Raw genomic sequence first — 24,701 nt, forward strand, 5'->3', positions numbered from 1 at the left:
ACACTTGGGCCAGTGTTACTGTGTGTCTGAAAATAACAAAAGGAGAAACATAACTAGACAGTAGACAGGCGTCTAGTTTTGACACGCATGTCCTCATGATCGGGATATCCAGATTTTCTACCTAGTAACAAATAATCATACATATGTAGAACCAATCAAGTTGGAGAAAAAGGATGTAACGAATCGTGTCACCTTTGCCATGTTCCTATAAAAACTGTACGAAAAAAAAAGAAAAAAAAGAAAAGAAGACATTCTCTGAAATTGGTCTGAGATCCTCCTGGCCGTGATTAAATCATATTGAAAGGCATTGTCTGGAGTCTGTATGTTTACTACTGTGCAGCAGATTAGTGGAACGCTAATATTTCTAATTGCAAGTGATAGTGTTCATAAGGGGCGAGACAGAGTTTACATTTTAAGTGTCGACTGTAGATGCTTGGGTTTCACCAAGTAAACTGAAATCAGGTGCGTATGGGATTTCTACAACAATCACTAGTAAACGTACAATAGGACTGCAAAATTTGTAGAATGTGCTTTACGGAGTGGGGGAAAAAGCAAGCACAAATTGTTCTATTAGCTGCAGATTACTGGTCACTACAGTCCGTATATCATTAAGATTAGATTACAATCTGTTAATTTAAGTGTTCATTAAAAAACAGCTTGATTTGGCATACATAGCAGTAATATCATAAAACAAAGTCTAATTAATTTGTTGAAACCTGGGGGCCATATAGAGAACACATTATTATTTTATTTTATTTTATAATTTTTATTAAACAACAATATAATGTAATATTTATAATTAGATTATTCATTTTAACTTTGTTCATTAAAATGCATTATTTCAGCATCATAGTGCATGGCAGTCATTGTCATTCAAGTCTTATAATTGGTAAAACCTTAAAGCCAAAGAAAGAAAACATCAATATAGTTTATTTTCTTTAGACAATATACAATATCACAATATACAATTATTATATATTTTTTTACAGATAACTCAACTCAAATATATAAGTTGTCGCTTAGTACAACTTCACATTTCAACTTCACAAGTTGACTAAATTTAAAATTAAGGCAGCACAACACTTTTTTAAGTTGGAAACAATTTAGTTTTTACAGTGAATATTACACAAGGCCGATTATTTAATACTACTACACATTTGCTTGGGTTAATGCCGTAAGAGTCCTACCTGTCTCAACATTCTACTCTGCTTTCTCTTTAAAAAATTACATTTTTATGAAGGTCAAATCTACATATCGGGTATTACCGTCAAGTATAAGGACAAGGATGATTAAGTTCAAAGAAAGACAGTTACTTGAGTAAAACAGAATTCCAAAAGGATTGTGAACTAAAAAACAATGTGAACTAAACACAAACTGTACCGGACCATGAATGTGAAACAGAGGAACTCAAATTACAAGCAGGTGTTCTATAATTAGGAACATAATAAACAAATGAATGACATACAAACATGGACAGATAGGAAGACGGCAACAAAGAGAAGCACAATAAGCACAATCATTTTTCCATGAATAAACCAAACAATAAACTGAACATAAAGGTGACACATAGTTCCCAACGAAAGTATTGTTTAGTGTAAAACATGTTGAAGTTTAGCGAACAGCCTATCAATTCATTAAATGAGAAGCTATTTCCTCACAAAAGCTGTTTATTCAGCATTTAAAAAAACAGCCTCGTCTCCTTCCCTGCGTACCGCCAACCATTTCATATCAATATCATGTGCGTTCAAATCTCTTTGGTCGCAAAAGATCGGGACCAACTCATATACAGATCGGGACTTAAAGACAATCCCGAAATTTCCACTGGTATTTACGACTTTGTGGTGGCGTTCATGTGCGTTCAATTCGCAAATACGATCTTTACCACATGACTTGAACGCACCAATAGCCCTCATGTTTCCACTGTTTCCTTGTCTAGATTTGTTTGTGTGACTGCTGGTAGTGAGCTTATGTGTTCATGGTTCAAGACAAATCAAGCCAAGTCTTTATCGATTGTGTAGTGATAGGAAAAATAAGCTTTTCAAATCTTTATATAAATTGAACCAATAGCTTTGCAAAACAGTTCACTGTTTCGAAGCATTCGAAGCACCACATGCTGGTAGACCTACTGGTCTAAACAGTGTAAATACAACAGATATTCACGCCACACATGCATAAAAACACCTTTTACAAACTCATCGCCAATGTTTTAAATGCAATTAACTAATAATATAATAAGATTAAATATCAAGTGTCTGTATGGGACCCAGTAATAGACTTTTGTCCAATGTAGTGGACATTTTATTTTAGTGCGTTTCTGTGACATCACACACCTTACAGTTTTGAGTCAGAATGTCCTTTATGGAGCACATTTGGGGCTTTGCGCAGATACCAAATGCTTGGAGGTTTTACCAGGACAACAACAACTTCTTGGTCTTTAAAAATGGCTGACATTAATGTATAGCACTCTTATGGAAACTCTTACTCCTATTATTACACTTCTTTTTTTTCATTAAATATTGCGCCAAGAACACATTAATATGCAAATCAGATGCAATGTATCGATACATTGTATTGAATGGGAAAATCCAAATATGGCCATTTTACCCACACATTGCATAAAGTAAAATGGTATATCAAATCATTCTGTCATATCTTTCATAACATAGTTCAGAATCATCTTTCAACAAAGTTTGTTTAAAAAAAATCCTGAAACTTAAAAATGTATTTGTAAACTAAAAATAAATCCCATTGTTTTTGCCTATACATGCAGTTTCATGTCATTATTTTTTTTAACATCTGAGTCCTGGTGTCAACTACAGAGGGCATATCATAACATAACAATTATTGAGATATTATACAAAAAAAATTGTGTCCATTTGTTTCTTATGCTCTCAACAATGTAATGACATGAAAAAATACAAAATTCAAAAAACTATTTTTTTCTGGGTCCCAGAAGGATATGTAATCTTGTATAAATTTTCCGGGCTTGTTTTGCTGAAACTTTTTTAGTTTCAAAACCGTAACTAAGCCTTGTTAACTGAAATCACATGACTTTGGCAGTTTGATACACTACTGATCTGAAACAAAAGATTCGTAAAGATTTTCAAAGCTTCATTAACCAGTGTTTCAAAAGCATCCATCGCTAGTATTTTTGTTCACGTTTATGTTAATAAACTGCACATGGGTTCTTCAAACTTGTCTTTAGTGGACCTTCAATACAGAGAGTGTATTAAATATTTCTCTTTATTCGGCTCAGAGGAATGAATTGGTAACTATGGTAACCATGATTTGTTTCCCTACATGCCTCCTTGCCGTCGGCATCTATAGTTCACATTGTTTAAAAATGAAAAATCAACTTAACTTACTTAAGTAGTTACTTAATGCTTCAAAATAAGCAGAGAATTGCTACCTTGCTGGACTTTTTGCTGGTGGCAGAGCCAGGTCTTGTGTTGCTGTTGAGCTGAGATGAGCTTGAGCTGACCAAATCATCTTCATCCTCCTCTTCATCGAAGTTCATACTACTGGAGATTCCTTCGGACAAGAAAAAAACATTGAGCTGCTAATCAAATGTTGATAACAGAATATGAGGAGAGAACAGCAGCAGGCATAAAGCAAAGATGGAGGCATTATGCAGTGCAAACAACACTGCAAATAACTGCACTCTGATGCCAAAAGAGCATATGGCATGAAATTCTGTAGACGCAACAAACGGAGTACATTTGGCTTAGAAAAACTCCTCAATCTTAGTCTGATCAACAAATTAGCAGGAAAAGAGATGCAAAGGACAAATGATTGTCCACAGTCCAGTTCGGCTCATACCAGCTCTAAAAAGTCATGCAGATAGTAAAGACATGATCTAATCCAAATATGTCACAGAAGGAGGAGAGAGAGGCAGACACTGAATCTAAATGCTTTAGCATGTGAGTAGATCTTAAAGTGTTAGTCACCAGATGATGATATTACAGGAACATGTTGTTTTTGCATGTTAGGAGATCAGTAATACTGAAGAACAATCTGCAAATCTGCATGGCTGAATCGTCATGATCATAGTGGCCTCTCCATCTGTCTCTCTCTCTCTCCACTCTCGTTTGTGTTACTCCGAGGACTATCGCTGGTGTACCTTTCTTCAGCATGGTGACCCGTAGGTCCTGTTTGCCCTGTGACTGTGTGTTGCCCACTGCCTCACCCTGGCCCTCTGACTCGCTCTCCTGGGCAGGTGAGTGGCCCACTGTCAGGATCTGAATCTGGTTGCCCAGCTCCTGACCCTCATCCTGGAAGGCAGCGAGCCCATCAATTCCTGTGGTACCACCACAACACAGTAACACTGTTAACGCGACTATATCAACCGTCCGGTATCCAGTGTGGGGTCACAAAATAATGATGTTCATGGAAATATGGAAACAGACATTCAAATCTTAATGAGTGAATGAATCCCTCTGCACACAGAATTACATTCACTACCATTCAAAACATCAAAATCGAATGATTTTTTTATTATTAATATTAAAGAAGACACTTATGTTCACCAAGGATGCATTTGTTTGATCAAAAATACAGTAATATTATGAATTTTAAAATAGTTGTTTTCTATTTGAACAAATAATAATATATATAATTTATGTGAATCAAGTTTTTTTCTGTTTGTGTCGAGGCACAATAAACTTCACAAGAATAGGAAATGGGTTCATTTCCCATAGACGTCTCTCAGGCTGTCGTAATATTTGTTTGTCTCTCTTTAATGTGCCGTGACAGATCTCTGTAGTGCATCAGTTCAAGCAGCAGCATGGAGCACATGTTAACCCGATCATCTCTTCTGCTTTAGTTACAGCACAAAATAAATATGACTGAACATCAGAAGGTATTTTGAAAGAAACAGTACAATTAAAAGGCACAATATGAAGAGTTCAGATGTAAAAACCACTACTACCTCCATCAAAAATTAGATGATATTGAGCGAATGCTCTCCAAACGTAGTATACTTTCATCACATCCATTTTCTTCAAATCCACTAAATCACACCGACAGCCCATTCAAAAATGTTGAATTGTTGGCAGAAATCACTAAACACCACTTGTCTGTCAGCAAAAGCCCACAGAAACCAACCAGAAGACACGAATCGAATGATATGATTTTAGGATGAATGATGTTGTGTGCATGAGCCGGCTTTCAATTGCCACGCTGCAAGATTTCATCAAGTTTTGTCCATAATTACAGTGGCAATGAAAGGATTTTGCGAGTAGCAAGTAAACACAACTGTGTTGCTTGTGCTGCTGGAAAACCGATGCATCACTTACAACACAGCTCCCCCTGTTTTGTGGATAATTTTCTTCATTGCTACATTTTTAATTCTGCTTTCATCATTTGCATATTTCCAGTTGCATCTTTAGTGATTTTGCAACTGTTTACTATGGTCAAAAAAAACACACACATGGACAGTTACATTTCTTAAATACCAATGAAGTGATTTTTTTTTTTTTTTTTTTTAAATAAGGCATTTCAATAACTGCACCGTAAAAAATTATTTAGAAAAGTTATCTGGTTGCCTTAAAATTTTGAGTTCATTGAAATTAAAAATTTGAGTTAATACAATGAACATTTTTTGAGATTCGACAACCTTTATTAAAATATTATTAAAAGATTTTGTAAGCATATTGGGTGATTGTGTGTGTTTTATTTCTGATGACGCAGTGAAACATGCCAAATAGTGCTATTTTCATGATTTATCAAATTTTTATGTGGTTCAGATAAAATAATATTTTGAGTTTCTATTTATTAAACAAATTTCCTTAATTGTATCAACAAACATAAACATAAATTTAACATAAACATATATAAAATAACAAACATACATTTTTAATTTCAATAAACTAAATTTTAAGGCAACCAGGTTACTTACTTTTTTAAGGTAAACCAACTTTTTTTTACAGTGTGACTAATAACCTTTTGTTTTGATGTTATCAAAGTTAAACAACTGAACCTATAGGAGCCTGATAATATATATATTTTTTAAAATGCTAATTTAAAAGAAAACATGTCACACTGACTTAGAGGTTTTGCATCTGAACTGAAATCATTTGCGCCACTAGAGGTCGCTTATTGAAAACAAGGCATAGCTTGATGACGCTCAATGCGCATGGAGTTGTCGACTTCACATCCACAGCCAATAGAAAGAAATCTGACGGACTAGGGCAGAAATCATGTTCAGCGTTGAGCTAACGTATTAAAGCAGGGCAGGTCGAGAGCCGCGGGAGCAGAACGAAGCAGGTGGAGCGAATGCTAATGAGAGCGACATATGAGACTCTGCCATATTATTATAATCTTATTATACAACTTCCTTTTGTTATTATATAACTTCCTTCCTTTTTACAATACGGTAATTTATATAATTTATAATTAATATTGAGCAATACATTTGTTACATTGATTATTTATTCATCTTTGTTAATGTCAGTTAATAAAAATAGTCATTCATTGTTAATAATAATAATAATAGTAATAATAATAATAATAATAATAATAGATTTTATTTATAATGCACTTTTTTGATTCCGAAAAATCTCAAAGTGCTATAATGGAAAAGGGAAAATAAAAAATGAATAATGAATAAAAAAGTAAAAAATATAGAAAAATAAAAACAATCAATACAAAAAAGCCTTTTTGAACAGTAAAGTATTCAGTTTTGCTTTAAACTGGTCCAGGCTCTGTACTGTTAGTTCATGTAAGTTCACAGTGCATTAACATTTTAAATTAAAGTGTTTTCTGTTCGTATTGTTTCGCTGTTCACTGCCTATGTTCAGTTCCTGTGTTAGGTTTTTCAAGTCTTTTTTATTTGGTTGTTCCAAGGTGTGTCTTATTTTGTTAGCACTTGTGTAGTTATACCCATTTCCCATGTTCTTTGTTAGGTCTTGTTAAACACAGATGTACGTTTGGTTCTTTTCATTTGGTTCTCTGTTCCCTGGTCTCAGTTGTGGTTTAATTTGGTTTATTTTGTTATTGAACTACTTTGACTTTGCATATGGATCCAGCTGTCCTTTGTTTTTGAGTTTCCCCTGCATTTCAATTACAATGATGAACTAACCAGGGTTCCCTGTAGAGTTTATAGAATTAATTGAGAGATTTTTTTCTTTTTCTTTGAGGAAATTAGCCACACAGTGTACCGGATAGGCCACAAATGAATCAATACATTAAATTGAATTAAATCAAAATTGAATCGAATTGTAAGCTTTTGAATCGAAAATCGAATCTAATTGTGAAATGTGTGTCAATACCCAGGCTTAAATGTCAGTAAATGTTTGTTTTGAGAATTTAATTCGTTGCTTGAGCAGCAAATCAGCATATTACTCTGATTTCTGAAGGATCATGTGACACTGAACACTGGAGTAATGATGCTGAAAATGCAGCTTTGCCATAAACTACACTCTGATTTAGGAATACGTTTTAAATTAGAATATTTTAAAACTGGTCTTGCTGTATTTTTCATCAACTACATGCAGCCTTGGTGAGCATAAGAGACTTATTTCAAAACATTAAACAAATAATACCTTTCATTATTCCAAACTTTTGACCAGTAGTGTATGCAATATAAAACCTTCTCAGTGAACATGTGCTGATGCTTTTAAGTGCCCTTGGGGTTACAAGAAATTGCTATCATCTATTTATAGATGCTCTTATGTCAGTCTGGGTTTTGTATTTCATCCAATTAGTCCCTATCAGAGGAAGAACATGTTGTCCTATGTCAAGCACAGCAACATGCAACGGTCCAAATTACAGCTCCCATTCATCTATCCATCCAACCATGCACCCAACCAGTCCAAATCAAGTCATTATAGCTACAGAGACCCTTCATCCTCTTTCAGGGATTGGTCTGCTGAACAATGTCAGAGTATTAGCTCTGACTATATGGCCGGGAGTCATTAGTGCTCGTGATTGCACAATACAAAGTATGGCATTTAGACTATGATTGTCACTGAAGTTAAAGTGACCTGTGATGGGGCTCCTTAACTAGGTGAGTAATCACCAGAGAAAGAGACAGAGAGAGACAGAGAATATCGATCAATCAATCAAGAATAGTGTTCATAGCATGATCAAGATATGTACATTAGCTTAAAGGAGTACTTCAGCGCTGGGAAGATGAATCTGTATTTAAACTGGGTCATTAACGTAGTAGAAATGTGAAATTATTTTTGAATTTGGTGCTTTTATAGACTGAGAAAAGACAGAAAATGTATTTTTGTCTCATGGGGATGAAAGACTACAATTCCCAGAATGCTTCGCTGCCCTGTGAGGCCACTCCCAAATTGCCGCTACTGAATCACTTTTACTTTCCCACCACCGCGTTCATCTTCATAAAATCAGTTCAGTTAGAGAACAGACACTAAAATTAAAAACTGAAAGTGTCTGTTCAATATATTGTGATTTAGCCGCTGAGGAAGTGTCAGCACAAACGCAGCAGGAGTTTTACACGCATCCTGATGAGCTGAATGAGCTCTTGTGATGAGAGCTGAGATAAACGCGTCCACGCTCGCGGCAGTAGTTCTCAGCGCGTGTTCAGTCTGGCGCGTTTTCAGTGCATGCCTTTAGATGATTAACTTTCTCAGGAATTAACTTGAGAAGATAAAATACTCACTTTGCTCCGCTGGCTGCACCGTTTCCATGAATGCCTGAGCCGAGCTGAGCTGTGAGTGCGACCCCCATCCCGACCCCCACGTGCGAGTTGAAAACATACGGAAATGGCTCCCTCTGCTGGCTGTAGTCTTTAGCGTCTGGCCAAACATTTTACAGATGACACAAATCGACGATATTTGCGTCACCGGAGTAATTTTTCCAGAAATAAAGTGCATAAATCTCTCGTCTCAGGGGGATATGAGAGGGGGGAGCACATGAATATACTCCAGGGTTTCTACTGATACAAAGCCATATTCTTATCGCTGAAGTAACCCTTTAATCTTTCAAAACTTTAGGTCCAGAAACGGCATGTCTGATTTGATATCATCATTTGTGAGTCATAGATCTGTTTGTGTTGGTTATGTCACCACCATAACCTGTGTCGAGGTTTGCTATCTGAGTGTGGGGGAGATACTGATGGTTTAGCTGTCGCAGTTTCAAAAGATGACTAGCGGAAAAAACACAAAATGTGAAGAAATGCCAAAAGCAAAAGCCTGACTATTATTTATAGCCTAAAGTATATTAGCAATTGCACTAGGTATGAAAACGTTGCTAATAAAAAGTTTCTGATTTTTGCAAGTATTTATAGTGTGTGGGATTTCCTTTTGTTCGTTAATTGAGATTTTTGGATCTGGGTATACTTCGTCCTACACACCTATCTATTAGATACAGGTGTGCGATGTAATTCTGCACTAACTGGTATGAAAATTGATAAAAGTTGTGTTAATTTGTGAAGATTATCTTAATTGATGGAAAATATGTAAAGGACGATTACTAAAGATACGAACAAAGATATAGTTCTAAAAATTCTCAATATTAAAGAATAGCAGAGTTCACAGCTACAACAATAACAATATACAGCCTTAAAAATAAAGGAGCCAAGAAGAACCAAAAATGGGTTTTCACATTAATGCCTTAGAAGAACCATTTTTAGTTCCTCAAAGAACTGATTTGGGGAAGTTTTTTTTGAAGAACCATTTTTTTCCTAATCATTTTATAGTCTAAAGAATGGAAATGGAAAGGTTCTTTGGATATTAAAGGTTCTTCATGGAACCACAATGCCAAAGAACCATTTAAGAACCTTTATTTTTGTAGAGTGTAGAGAAACTATTTTATGCAGCTGATGAATGATAAAAACATTGACAGCCAATCAGAATCCATCCTGCTGTAACAAGCTAAATAATTTAAAGCGGCAGACAAGCACACACATATATAAACAGAATGATATTGTTCACTGGGGTGGATGCTAATATAGTCATCTTTACAGTTATCGGTCCTGGTGTAAGAATACTAAACTTTTGTTTGTCGCTGAGCTTATTTTTTGCAACAATCCGAAAGCCAATAGACAAATCCTATTGGCTTTTTGTTAAGGGTACCAGGGGGATGCTAACTTCTGGACTGACCAACAAAAATGTTATTCCTTCAGCACTCTATTAAACTTGGCTTTGCTAATTTATTGTATTGTAGGCTAGTTTATAGCCATGTCAGCTGCTCAACAAAAAGTCACACCTTCAGCAAATGAAAAGCAAAAAATAAATGTGTCCCTAGAAGAAATCCAAATGCCTTATGCGAGTCATAATGGTACTGACGTTGAGCTAAAAGCATCTTTACAGCCACAACTTGATGGACTGCCCATGTGTCTAATATCCAGGACATTATAGAGAGACAGCATTTGTCTGTTTCATGAATGTTTGTCTTGTATTGATGAAGGCTGCAGTATATCATTTCAGAGCTGCTCTTGGCAGGCGGACAGCAGCTGCTCCTACAGTATAAACAGTATCCGAGAGGATTTCGTTATTCCTTAAGAAAGGATTGGTAGAGGAGCAGGGGTTTGGTCTCTCTCTCGGGGGGGAGTAGTCAAAAACATCAACGCGCTCACAAGAAGACAAACTTAGACGAGGGGAAATAAAAATAACAGTATGGAGAAAAAAGACATGAGAAGATTGTATATATGTGTGGTGTAGTTTAAGCAAACACACCACAAGAGAGATGGCAAATTACAGAATCTGCCGTTTGACTGGAAGGATGTGCTTTTTATATGTTTACTTTTTCCAATTAGGAAGCAAATTAACTCTATTCCTTCCTTTCGTGGCTTTCTTTCTTCTGTGGAACAGAAGAAGAACATATTTTGAAAGTCAATAGCCAATATCATCCATAGAAAATACAGACAAAAAAACCCCACTAAGAAATGTTTCAATATATCTTCTTTTGTGTTTCACAGACGGAAGAGTCATAAAGGTTTGGAACAACATGGGAGAATTTCATTTTTGGGTAAACTGTACCTTTAAGGTCATTAAGGTCAATGAAGGTCATAGTGTAACAATTAAGGAGAAGAGCTCAAAACATTACAAATGATAACTGACGTTGCTGTTTTACATGTCAACAGACAAAGGGTAAGAAACACACAACCTTTATGTGCATGGCAACAAGGCAGTGTTGAAATTGATGTGAAATCGATTGTTAAAATCAATGTAAAATCCATAAAAAACAAAAAATAAATGAATATATTAATAACCTTGATTTAACAGTTTGGGGTCAGAAAGACTTTTTAAATGTTTTTGAAAGAAGTCTTATGCACAGATCATTTATTTGATCACAATAAAAACAGTAAAAACAAAATATTGTGCAATAGTATTACACTTTAAAAACGCTGATTTTTCAGCATCATTACTCTTTAGTCTTTAGTGTCACAAAATCCTTCCGAAATCACTGTAATGTGCTGATTTGAAACTAAAGAAATTGTTATGTCGAAAAATTTATTTCAGGATTCATTGATGAAAAGTTCAAAATAACAGCCTTTATTTGAAACTTATTTTTGTAAAATTATAAATGTCTTTACTGTCACTTTTGATCAATTTAATGTATGTTTTTATGTATGTATGTATGTATGTATGTATGTATGTATGTATGTATGTATGTATGTATGTATGTATGTATGTATGTTTTTATGTATGTATGTATGTATGTATGTATGTATGTATGTATGTATGTATGTATGTATATGTATATGTATATGTATATGTATATATATATATATATGTATATATATATATATATATATATATATATATATATATATATATATATATATAAAACATTTTATCTAACTGGCCCCAAACTTTTGAATGGTATTGTAAATTCATAAGGAGCAAACGATGCTGCCATGATGCATGTGATCATCCTAAACACAACACTCTACCATTTGTCAGTGTCCACTGATCATGACACAAATTCACTAATGTCCTTCACACACTCAGACACAAGCACGCACACACCCCCACACACACAGATTTCCATGCACATGCTGGGCCTGGCGGTTAACAGGCTGCTCAGCTGACCTTTGTGCTTGCCCTTTTTCTCCTTCTTGGCGCTGCCAGTCTGAGGAGTGGAGGTAGGCGGCTTGGTTTTTTTAGCCGAGCGAGGGGCCTGAACCTCTGCTACAGCTTTAACTTCTTCCTGTTCCGCTTCTTGTACTAAACGAGGAGATGCAGGAGGAGCCAGCAGGAGCAGAGATGATAGTGTGAGAATACAAAAAAGGGAAAATAAAGAAAAGGGTTAAAATGAATGAGGAGAGGAAAGAGAGTTAGCAAAGACATCAAAGCAAAAACTAAGCTTAAGTTTTCAGCATGCACACAGGAGACGGCTGCAAGCACAAAAAACGAAACATCTCACTGCTTTCGAATACAGAGCTAGATCTGTCTCATTAATATTTCACTCAAAAAACAGGATGCACACACGCATAGGCAATTTCACATGTGTGAAACCTAATTCACGTGCATAAAAAAAAACAATTCACGTACGTGTAAAAAATACCGTATATTCACAAAAAGCTAATCGTGTGCCAAATAAAATTATATATATTAAAAAATACATTTAACAAAATGCAAAACAATTCACTGTGCACAAAAAGTTTTGAATGTTTCAAATTTACGAGTTCCATACAAGTACCCATGAATCTAAATGTGTAAAACGTCATTCGCAAGTGAAATCACCTTGGATTTGTGTGTGAGACTTTCCTAGCAGCGCTCCTCCCATGTATTCAAACATACTCTTTAGCCAATCGCATTTAAGCTTATCAACCAGCCAATCATAATCACTTGAGGGCGTGCCTTCCAGGATGTTACGCTATCACAGTGTTGCCAAGTCTGCGGTATTGGGCTACTTTAACACTGTTGCTGTGGGCTGTTTTTTCATGGGTTGAAGGACCCTTAAATATGTGATATTTAGCCCCAGAAATGCTCATTTTAGCAGGGAACCCTGCCAAAAAACAAATGTTGTGAAAACCTGGCAACCCTGCGCCATCAGCTTTCAAACACAGTTTAAGTTAAAGTCATTTGAAATTGCACTGAAATCTTTTGAGCAGGTAATAATAATAATAATATATTTTATTTATAATGCACTTTATATTTAACAAAATCTCAAAGTGCTACAGAATTAAAAACAATCAACAACAATAAATAAAATAAAATAAAATAAATTTAAATAAAATAAAAAATAAATAAAATAAAAATAAATAAAATAAATAAATAAAATAAAATAAAATAAAACTGAAAGTCAATTAAAAGGTCTGCTAAAAAGGTGGGCTTTAAGACCACGCTTAAAAGCATTTACAGTCTGTGGAGTCCGCAGGTTGTCAGGGAGAGCATTCCACAGACTGGGGGCTGCAGAGCAGAAGGCCCGATCTCCCATAGTACGGAGATTGGTTGTGGGAGTTTAAAGGCGATACAGCGAAATAGAGCGGAGGTTACGAGTGGCTGTTTGTGTGGTGAGGAGTTCCTTGAGATAGGAGGGTGCCTCACCATGGATGCACTTACAAATAAGGTACTTATTACTTAATCGCTAAAAATGTACACTCTCTATAATGTGTGTAGTATGTATGTAATCTGGATGTAATACATTCGCCATGTTGTTATCATCATGTGACCTACCAGCGTCAGTTGCGTCACTTCCCTGGCATTCACTAATCCTCTCCCGTGGCCTTATGGGGCAGTAACGTGTCCATCATATGTAGCCTACACTTCAGAATCTCGCTAGAAGTAGTAGGTCATCCAGGTACTTTTTGCCTACTTGTTTTCATTTTCTTTCAGTACTCCGTCTGGTATTGCGTTATATTCTCTGGTTTTCTCCGATCAAATTTTAACCGGTCCAATCAGCAAGCAGAGGGAGTGGCTGAGAACGATGACATTGATGTTGTGCACTACTGTCAATGGTTTGAGATGGCATACGCCACGACCAAATGTTAGTGATTGGTTATGGCAGATCCAGAGTGGATCTGGGGGACCAGGCTAGAGGAAATGTTGCTTGTTTTGTTGTATTTTCGTGGCAGGCACAGAGCCCCTCAGACAGCTCCCTCAGTTACAATCACTCAAATGCTTGAGTGAGCTAAACAATCATCAGGGTGACCCAAGCTCCTACTTAGCGCTGACCCTGGCCTCATCGTGATTGTTCTTCAAATAGTGAATAGACTTAATTTTATGAGGATATTTGTAGTCTACTTGCACACTTGTGCAACAGTATGCAGTGATAAATTATTACACACTTATTGATTCCCTGCATTTTTCAGGATTAAATATGTTTGCTGTGATCTGAATAGCAGTCACAAACATCTTAATTCATGCTGATACCTAGCAGACGCCTAGCGCTAAAACCATACTCTGTAAGTTTTGTGTTCAGTTCGGTATCACACAGCGGAGTAGCACAGTACCTGCTTGACTAGTCATAGACATATAAACAGAGTGAAGTAGCTTCAGCTTTTTCCGGAAAACCCACGCAGTTTTGTTTAATAATCGCTAGCGCCAAAACATAGTGTTGCTTTAATATATTCAATATTCATATTCTGTGCTGTATAGTAATCCCAATGTTTTTAATGCCACGGGACAAGTTTTGGAGCATTTATTCGACTTTGCCTGGTAAAACTGTTTTTATGCTGATCAGATAAATGCTGATCATAGAGATGCAATTAGGATCATGCAACTAAGATTACTCTGTAAACTCTATTAGTCTCCCCTTAATCTCCTGCTCTTCCTTTGTCTGCACCTCTTGTAGTAGGTGTTGACTGCTTTAAATATCAGACCTTATCAGATCTTATAAATATCAGATCTTAAAATCGGCCTGTCCTGACAGAGAGAAAGGTTTAGTGATATTTATAACTGGGCCATTAACATTTATCAACTGTATAAGAAAAGAAGAGTCTGACTGGAACACTAGCAACATCCCTGACCGGCCATACAATGGAAATGTGGTTCCCCAGCAGAATGGCTTTTGACTAAAGGCCCAGCTTCAAACTTTTAGTTTAGCCAATCACACAACTATAGGCGAGACCGATAGCTCCCTGTACTAAATGTAGTGCTCCTTTATACTTGAGATTGTTAGTTCATGATCTCCATATGTAACCGGAACAATACAGTTAATCGTGGCCAAGTCAATTTACATTGATTTTATTCCCAAAGGATTCAGAAACTTCCAAATTAATAAAACAGTAACACTTTAGAATCATGTTCTTCATTAATGAATAACAGAACTGATTAACGCAATATTAACATTTTAGTAACTACTATTAATTAAAAAGAAACTGTGATTAACAAATTAGTACGTAATAGTGCTTAGTCAAATGTTGTAGTTCACTATTAGCTCATCAATACTATTTATTTCATACCTGCCATGAGGACTACTAAGAAATACAGGTTCATAATTAATGTGACTAATGCATAATGTATAATTAATTCTAAAGTGAAGATCCTAGTTCTATTCTAGTCTGAATACTTGAGTCATTACTAGCGAGTTACCAGGATCTTTCATGTTTATCATGAATACTATATTCATGATAAACATGAAAAACATGATAATTCTCTAGTAATGACTGATATCATTGCAAGCTTTTGATATTTTTGTAGCAATGACTCAAGTGTTTCTACATCCTTCAGAAGGACTTACTCATTTAGATCAGTATTCTAAAGAAAAAAGCATGATAATGCCCAAGTAATGACTGAAGTCATATTAAGCAAATGAATACGCAACAATGCATGACTTTCAACCTCTTGTTGAAACAACTGTCAAAATGGATGGCTTGCAACATTACTGTTTGAAAACAATTACAGTAGGATTGGTAAGGTCACGATACTGGTTGTCTGCAACTTCATACATAATCTCGGAAATCTGAAACAATAAAATTACACTTATACTGTACGTAGCTTAAAACAAAACAATGGAGACCATTTATGTTTCATGTATATGCATGTCATTACATACATTACCATCATCAATTGTGTGGTGGACATGAGTGGCAGGCAGGTACAAACACACTGCTGTGACAGCTCTTTCCTATCCTCATTAAATAAAACTAGACTAATGGTGCATGAAAAATATCCAAACACTTAATATTTTCTTTTGTATCGTCTATTTTTTTCATCTCTTATCAGTCAAAACATTGTTATGTTGTCTATGGAATTTATGAATCTAAGTGTGCATTACACGTATAAATCCTAGCATTGTGTAGCCTGGATGCCAGCCGAATTTGAGAAAATTCGGGAAATTCGGTCTGGACTTGATCCGTTGTGGAACAACTATGCTCCAACAGGAGCTGTTCGGACCAATAAAAATTGTCATGGCGGTTTTTATATGATGATGGATAGATGATAAACCGTAACGTAAGCATTCATGTCACCAAAGAGCACTTGGGTTGGATTTGTTTTAATCCTAAATGGAAAACTTGTTTGTATATGCATTCAACTTTACTATTTCTCTCAAAAATGATGATTGTGCTGGTAAGTTCTCTGTGTATCCTGAAATTATTTTTAGAACACTGGCAAAGATCGTTAACACTCATCTTTTTATACTTCTTCCAGCGTGCGTGCATTTGAGTTCTGTTGACAACTATGTGCCGCACGTGACTTACTCCGTTGTTCTAACTGGTTGTAGGTTTATCTAACTGAGGTCTTTCTTGCTTCGGTTTAAACACGCCCGATAATTACAGCCCAATGAAGCATTATCAGACTCATATTCTGACTAGAATTGAGTATAACGACATCAGGCTAAACATTAAGGGGCATGAACACGAATAATAATTCTTTATGAAGTAAAAATAAGAATCACAAGTGAAATGAACAGCAGTAAATGTATTGCCTCAACTGATCTCTAACTTCTTTAACTTAAATACACCCAGAAATGAATTGATCAGCTGCACTGCTTAGCCAAGACTTGAACTGTGTTTGAAAGCTGATGACGTTAAATTCATATATGATTATGATTAGTCGATTTATAAGCATAAATCTGATTGGCTAAAGAGTATGACTGACCTGAGGTGAGAGGACAGCACTGCCAGGAAAGTCTCAAAAATACACACACACACACACACGCACACGCACACGCACACAAATCCAAGGCGATTTACACGCAAATGACGGTTTGCACATTCACATTCAAGGATAAAATCTTACATTTCTTACATTTGTGAAATGTATTTTATAAATATATAGATTTGCTTTTTCTGAATATATATATATATATATATATATATATATATATATATATATATATATATATATATATATATATATTTCCTGCATGTGAATTAGGTTTCATGCATGTGAAATTAGCTATGCATGTAAATATTAATGAGACTGATCCATCTCCACACTTTAAATTGAAGGGGATTCAGTGGCTGCCAGACCAACTGTGAAATCAAAGCTTTGAGGCAAAATTGGTTCCTTCTCACAGCCTGTTCCTTTGAACGGTCCTTCAAGGCTATCAACTGCTGCACTTTCTTTAAGCAACAGATCTCTATGCACTCTGACAATTCTCGAAAGTGCATATCACTGTCAGTTTGAAGTACATTACTAACACTGAAAGGCTTAAAAGACAAGCCTGTCAGATAAAGTGAGAGAAAGGTGATCCATGGTTTAGTTATGGAAAGAAACAGAGACATTGTTTTTATATAGGGAAACAATGAAGTTATTTTTTGTTACTTATGCTGAGAGAGATTGAAGGCATCAATTCACAGGTGAATAATATATAATACACAGTTTCAAATATGTATTCAAAGCATGGCTAGCAAAGTGAAATACATACACGGAATTTGTCCTCTGCATTTATCCCATCCAAGTTGGTGCACACATTAGGAGCAGTGAGTAGTGAACACAAACACACTGCAAACCATGGACACACACACCCGAAAGTAGTGGGCAACCATTTGCTGCGGTGTCTGGGGAGCGATTGGGGGGCTTGCTCAGGGGCGTATTGAGGGTGGAAAAAAGCCCCGTGCATTCACTCCCACACCTTCATTTCCCTGCCAGTATTGAGAATCGAACCAACAACCTTGGTTCTGTGATACAAATCCAGTACTCTAACCAGAGAAGGAAATAATATGCACAAAAGTACAGTTTTGAATAGTATGTACAGTTTCACTGAAGCTCAGGCTGAATGAGCGCCAAAGGGGCTCCCTCTTTGATGCTTTTGATGAGACAGCACAACATTGAGGGACACACAGTAAATTATTTATAATACTGTAAACCACTAGTATCAACAGACATTCCTCTGTTTCATAACACAACACAAGCCTGTGAGGATTATTATAGTCCCAGAGTGCAGGTGATTGGTATCAACTGAATGATGATTTACTGGAATGTCTTGGATTGGATTCAATACAAATACGACAACATCTGTGGTATGAGATCAACTGATGTTCTTAGTTTGTAAAAAAGAAAAGAAAAAGAAAAACTCCTACTGGTTCTTCATTAGACAGATGTCATAGGAGCAATCACATGCAGGAATGTGACCCCAATCTTCTGACACCGTCAGAACTTCGTCAGAGGCATTTGCATATCAAAACAAGCATTTAAAGACTGCTTACAGTGTGCACAGCAGTGCTGTTATTGTGAGCTGAAATTAAAACTATAAAATGTTTCAGTAAATTGAAAAAAGCTGAAATACAATCAAATATAAAAATCAGTTGGAAAAACTTAATCTTAAAATTAGAAATGTTGCCATGGCAACTAACTGAAACAAAAATAAAGCTAAATTAGAAATACTACTATTTTTTTGTGTGAAAAAACACATTTAAAGCAAATTTAGACTGATGAAATAGCTCAAAATATAAAATACATTTGAATTTAAAATATAAATGAACATTATAATATTAAGATATTGTTAAACTCTATAATGTAGCTCTATAACACACATAAGTGCTTTATTACCCGCGTTACTTCCTCATTTTCTCTAAAATAGGCTATTTCATTGCGTAGAGTTTAGCCATAATGCCAAACAGAAATATGGCATAACAATCATACACAAACAGCCAAGAATAATGTTTGCTCACAAGTCGACCAAAACGAAGAAAAGGCTTCTCATAGCTCAGAGCAAAAAGCCCTGATACTGCCAAATCTTTTAATATAGATGATTGAGGTCTGCAGTGACATTATAGGAAGGGTTTTATCTAACACTGAGCAGTCTGGGACAGAGATCAATAGAGTAACTCAAGCCAGTACCGCTGGCAGTGCGAAGAATGGCAGCATTGTTTGCCGAACAATCAGCAAACAAGCATTTCCATTTTCAATCACCGGCCTTTGTAGGCCTCTCTGTTTAAGCAGCTTGGGTCGATATTGGCGTGCCAGTGTAATAACAAGCTTGGAATAACATATCATGCCCTCGAGAGTGAACGTGACCCTCGAGTCTCTGTGGCACTATGGTTATTCGAAATTCTCTGAGTGTGTTTTTTAGCTGTGTGTACCATGGTAGATGGTGCTGCTGTTGCCGCTGAGGTAGCTCTCCACCAGGGGAGCCTGTTCCTCCGACTGCCGGGTCCTCCGCACTCGAGACCGCCCATCCAGATTCGACTGCACCATCAGGGGCTCCTGACGTTTCTTTTTCTGCTTCTGTTCCAGTAAAGCTCGCTAGGAACACATCAACAGACACACAGTACAGTAAAATAGGTCAAAACAGTTACTTGTGCTATGTGATACTCAATACATAAATCAAAGAACATAATGTTCAAAAACTGCAAAGGAATAACAGATTTATCACTTCACTTAAAAAGATGCACAGCGTGAAGAGAAAACCAATCAATGTCCTCATGTAGTTGCAACTTTGTCTCTTATGTCTTTAAGTATAAATATGAAGAAATAATTAAATTAAATGCAAGCAGAAATAACTGGCACAAAATATATTTATTAATGAGAGAACTGCCTCTAGTTGTTGTGGTTTAATTCCCTTCCTACTGCCACAACAACAACAAAAACATAAACAAAGAAGCACCCCCAAGGCAAACACACAAGCGGACATGAACACAACAAAAAGTTGCTCAAAATTACTGAAGTACAGCATTGAAGGTGTTTCATTGTACAAGGCACAGCTTCTATATTTCATATATCATTTCCAGAAGATTTTTTCTCTCTAGCAAAAATACAGCTGGAGATGAGTATCCTACAATGCATGTTTTAATCGCAGAGATACATTTTTCTGTTGTTATCTTTCTATATAAATAATGCAAATCTTTCAATATCAAAAACAACCATTTCACAGAAGGATACTGTGCATGGATGTGAAAAGCATCTGCTGCATTTTCTAAAAATAAATAAATAAATAAGCTAAAGAAATCTTAAGGTGCACTTATAATGCAAGTATGATTTTGACATCAGTAATTGTCATAAATAAGAAAAAATAAGCAATTTCCAGCCCTGATTTTAGCCCTCTGATTTGAACGCTTGTGGAAGGGTTTGCTGCGGGACTTCAATGTAAGTTCCCACCGCTACGTTTGGCTGACATCTTTGCATATACATGTGGAAAAAGGTATGCAAGAAGAAGTGATGGAATGCTACAGTACAGACTACCGGCTCACTTCAGCTCTGCTGTCACTTCGAGGGCTGCCATTTTGAGTTTAGCTGGAGTGAAAATTTCATTAAATTTAGTAACAACTTGTTACAATGTTTACATGGTATAATGACTGCTAGGCTACTGTTTTATTTGTTTGACACAAATTTCACGATTTCTTGCAATCTTGATTCGATATAGATTCATTTTGAAAATTAATCAATATTTATTAATGATATATACAAATGGTAGCCTGGATGCCAGCCAAACTTAGCCTCGCCCAGGCGCCCACAATTTTTTTAGGTCGGGCAGTTCGGTCTGGCATTGCTTCATAGAGGAGTAATTATCTCCAAACAGAAACTGTTCGGACCAATTAAATCATCAGGACGGGCTTTAGACGATGACGGACAGATGATAAACAGTAACGTAATCATGCACGTCATCAAAAGGGGCTTGGATTATATTTACTCGAATCCTTAACGGAGAGCTTGTTTGTATATGCATTCACCATCACAATTTCTCTCAGACATGATGATCATGTTGGGTAAATACTCTGTGTATCATTAAATTATTTTATTTTTTTACAACACCGGCAAAGATCGTGTTTTCCAGCTTGATTCCAGCGCACGTGCAGACAGGGTTGCCAAGTTTTACAGCAAAACCCACCAACTACTAGCCCTAAACAATAGCTTCTCAGGGGGTTCTCCGGGGGAAAAGGGCGTTTGGGGGGTAAAATGTGTGTTATTTTGGCAAGGTTGCCTGCTAAAATTCGCACTCATGGGTCTATATATCACATAATAGTCGCTTCAACCCGCGGACATAGAAAACCATCCGCGGGAAAAAAAACGTGGACTTGCCAACACAGTGCAGTTGAACTATGTTGACATTTGATCTGATTTGTTGTAGGTCTAACCAATTGAGGTCTTTCCTGGTTCGGTTGAAACATGTCTCATAATCACAGCCCAATGGAGCAGTTTCAGACTTATATTCAAACTAGAATTGAGTATGGCCACGTCAGGCTAAATATATGGCCTATTAGCCTAAATTTTTCTAGCTAAATACATTGTAAAAAACTGATCACATCTACATTTTTCAGTTGGCCGAATTGAATTTCTGTGAATTAAATTGCATCAATTCACAGAATTTCAATCCGGCCAACTGAAAAATGTATTAATTCACAGAATTTCAATTCGGCCAACTGAAAAATTTAGATGTGATCAGTCACTAGAAAATTTTCAATTGGAGACAATTTTTTTTTTTTTTTTTTCGTGTAACATGCTATGGTCATTAAATGGCTTTCCTGAGGTAAATGTAACAGTACGTAACATACTGTTCTCTTTCCACATTTGAAACAGTGACTGAACATTACATTTCGGTAAGCTGTATTGTATCTTTCAACATACCTAATGTTTACTTGTGTTTATTTAGTAAAGAGAAAGAGATGATCAGTTCACATGCCACAACTGAGGTGCTACAGCGATCGGTCACGTTTAAGAACGCCAAAATGGTATTTATTTATTTAGATGAGAGTTTGTTTGATATCAAAGTAACCTGTTCTACCTTTCCGTATGGGTCAGCTGCCCCCCAGTTAAGAACGCAAGTGATTTGTGGATTAATTGCTAATTTGAACTATCATAGAGTGAAAGTTTATCATTTGCATGTGTTTTTAAGTCAAGTCAGGCATCAAGTACAAGAGGACTCGTGCACTTTTAGTGCAGTTTTCTGTGCACACATAGAGGCAAAATGACAAAATCCGAAATGAGTCGTTTTTGGAGCTTGGTTTAAATAAAAGCTGTTTTGGACAAGGAATTTAAGTTGTTTAAATTACAGGTTGTTTTTTAGTACAATGACCTCTTGCAGATCAAGGAAAATTTTATTTCTCAATTTCATCAATCTGAAAATATACATAATACACAAAACTTATGAAGGAAAGTAAAAATAAAAGTTAAAGCTGAATAGAAATAGTAAAATGAAAAAAAAGAGATTAAAACTTTATATAAGGGCCAAAATATCTAAATAGGTGAGCTTTCTCACCCAACCAGCTGAAGCTCCATGACACAGCAGCACTGAAGAGATTTCCATTCTATAATTTTCTCTTGAGAAATCTCTGATGAACTGACTCCAAGTAGTCTGACATCATTCATCCGATATTTTTAAACTTAAGTGAAACATAAATACTTCAAATATGGAAACTTTTTAGCTTCAACAACAATGAAACACAGTCACACAAAGAATACCTTGGAGCTCAGGGAATGTGCTGCTTCTTTATCAAACTTTCATAGTCCTATATCTAAAATCAGCTACTACAACATGACTTTGCATCACACACGACTGCATATTCAACCCAGCATGAGTTTTCCCACAAAACATTGTTCCCTTTCGCACCACACTGCCGTTATGTAAATATAGCCAAGAGTTCTGAGGAGATCCCAGCACTGGAGTCTATTAAACATTAAAAGGAACCCGTAAGCGAATAGTGGGCTTAAGACCAGGTCTGTCCAGTCAGGCAGAAAAAACACCCTCCCCTGCGCATGTGGGTGGTGTGCAAATGGAAAATCCTTAAATGAGAAAGGAACCAATTATCACCGATTATGCAAGCAGATACATGCCATTAGCGGTTATAAAATTCCATAAATAAATTTATATTATATATATATATATATATATATATATATATATATATATATATATATATATATATATATATATATATATATATATATTTCCATTAGAGCTAGTTTGACATAGATTTTAATAAATCTTAATTTTTAATGAACCAATATTGATTCTTTAATTCCAAAATCAATCTTTCATTCTGTGCTGTTTTCTGTTGATGTGTGAACAATATATTATACTTCACTAAACATTAGTTGTAACATGCCTATGTTGTTCAATGTTAACAATAAGCTTTGTGAGTTTTATTCAGTGCCAATTTTAATGAGAAAATTAACAATAAATATGGTTTCAGCACTCTATGGAAGTAAATTAATGACAAATGTATTTGTCAAAAAAAGCATCCTGAACTAAAAAAAAAAATCCTTCACATTAACTCTTTCCTTCGCCAAACACAGTATTTTCTGCTATCTGTGAGAAAACGCTTCCCAGCCAGACACAGATTTTTTCGTGCTTTACACATTTTCTGAATGAGTACAGAATCTTCTGCTCAAAACACAGGCGAAGTAGATGCAAAAAAAAAAAAAAACACACACAAAAACAAGCGATCGTATGCAAGCAGATGCATATGTAAAATGATCATCAACATACATCAGAACTATGTCATTTTACAGAATAAAATGTTGACCCTGGATGCATTAGGGGTGTTGATGGATTTGACCTACTCCATCTGTGTTGATCATCGTTCTGAATCTGATCTGGATTCTTTGAAAAAGCAACATTTTGAAAAAAAGTTTTTTTATTGAAACTTACCCATATTTAAGAGTTGATAAAAAAAGGAATGCATGAATAAAACTTTTTTGTTTAATTTTGTTTAAAATCAGAGGATCTGCTCTTTCTTTTGATATATTACATGCTCAGATATAATATAAATATTATAAAATATTCTATGGGCCATTACATTGTGTAAATGATCAAAAACTGCTGGTGGCTGGGAACTTTTAAAAAAACGCTTTGTTAAAGACTTCACTTGCAAAATATTCACAATGTTTTTTTGTTATTTTTTAATACAACCTATTATATTTAGATTCCATTTGAAACATTTTCGAATTTGAAACATTTCATATTTTTATAACATTTTCAGTTCCATTTTGTCACTTAATTCAGTGTGAGTTTTTACTCATCGAGTAAAAAGCTGTTTAGTTAAAAGGGTGAAATTAGCATATGCCTCTGCTACATTTGTATTACGGTGCCCACCGTGGCACTGCCTCCACTGTCCTTTTGCTTTTTTATATAAATGAAAAACAATTTAATTCAGTTGGCTAACGGTCGCTTCAATTGCAAACATCAGTTCTGCTCATCCAGCAAAAGAGTCGCGCAGACGCACATAGTGCAGCAGGAATTAGAGTGATGAGAGCAAGGCAAGATGACTGACTGGCAAGACCACGCTAAAGAATTTGTTGCAGAACAGACCCAAAACATCTGATAACTTACTTGTAGAATGCACGCTCAGCACCGCCGCTCCCTATACACGAGTATTTACGATCACAAATTTGAAAGCGAAAGTAAACCGCGAGCTACCAATATCAAACCTATCAAAGGCTGGGCTGTGTAGTTGCAAC

General features: G+C 35.8%; 1 protein-coding gene across 3 annotated transcripts in view; it reads right to left on the minus strand.

Annotated features, from left to right (window-relative positions):
• Nucleotides 1–24,701, minus strand: part of tub (TUB bipartite transcription factor) — a 124,408-nt gene that overhangs the window by 11,927 nt on the left and 87,780 nt on the right. For 2 of the 3 annotated variants that reach the window (XM_067442845.1, XM_067442832.1), the window contains exons 3-6: nucleotides 19,388–19,550; nucleotides 12,003–12,137; nucleotides 4,121–4,297; nucleotides 3,410–3,531 (exon numbers count right to left, since the gene is read on the minus strand). In XM_067442845.1, coding sequence (XP_067298946.1) covers nucleotides 3,410–3,531; nucleotides 4,121–4,297; nucleotides 12,003–12,137; nucleotides 19,388–19,550 — 597 coding nt within the window. The remainder of the gene's footprint in view (nucleotides 1–3,409; nucleotides 3,532–4,120; nucleotides 4,298–12,002; nucleotides 12,138–19,387; nucleotides 19,551–24,701) is intronic. The other variant, XM_067442838.1, reaches the window with a different exon arrangement.

The sequence above is a fragment of the Pseudorasbora parva genome, chromosome 1, assembly GCF_024679245.1.
Source record: "Pseudorasbora parva isolate DD20220531a chromosome 1, ASM2467924v1, whole genome shotgun sequence".
Lineage (NCBI taxonomy): Eukaryota > Metazoa > Chordata > Actinopteri > Cypriniformes > Gobionidae > Pseudorasbora > Pseudorasbora parva.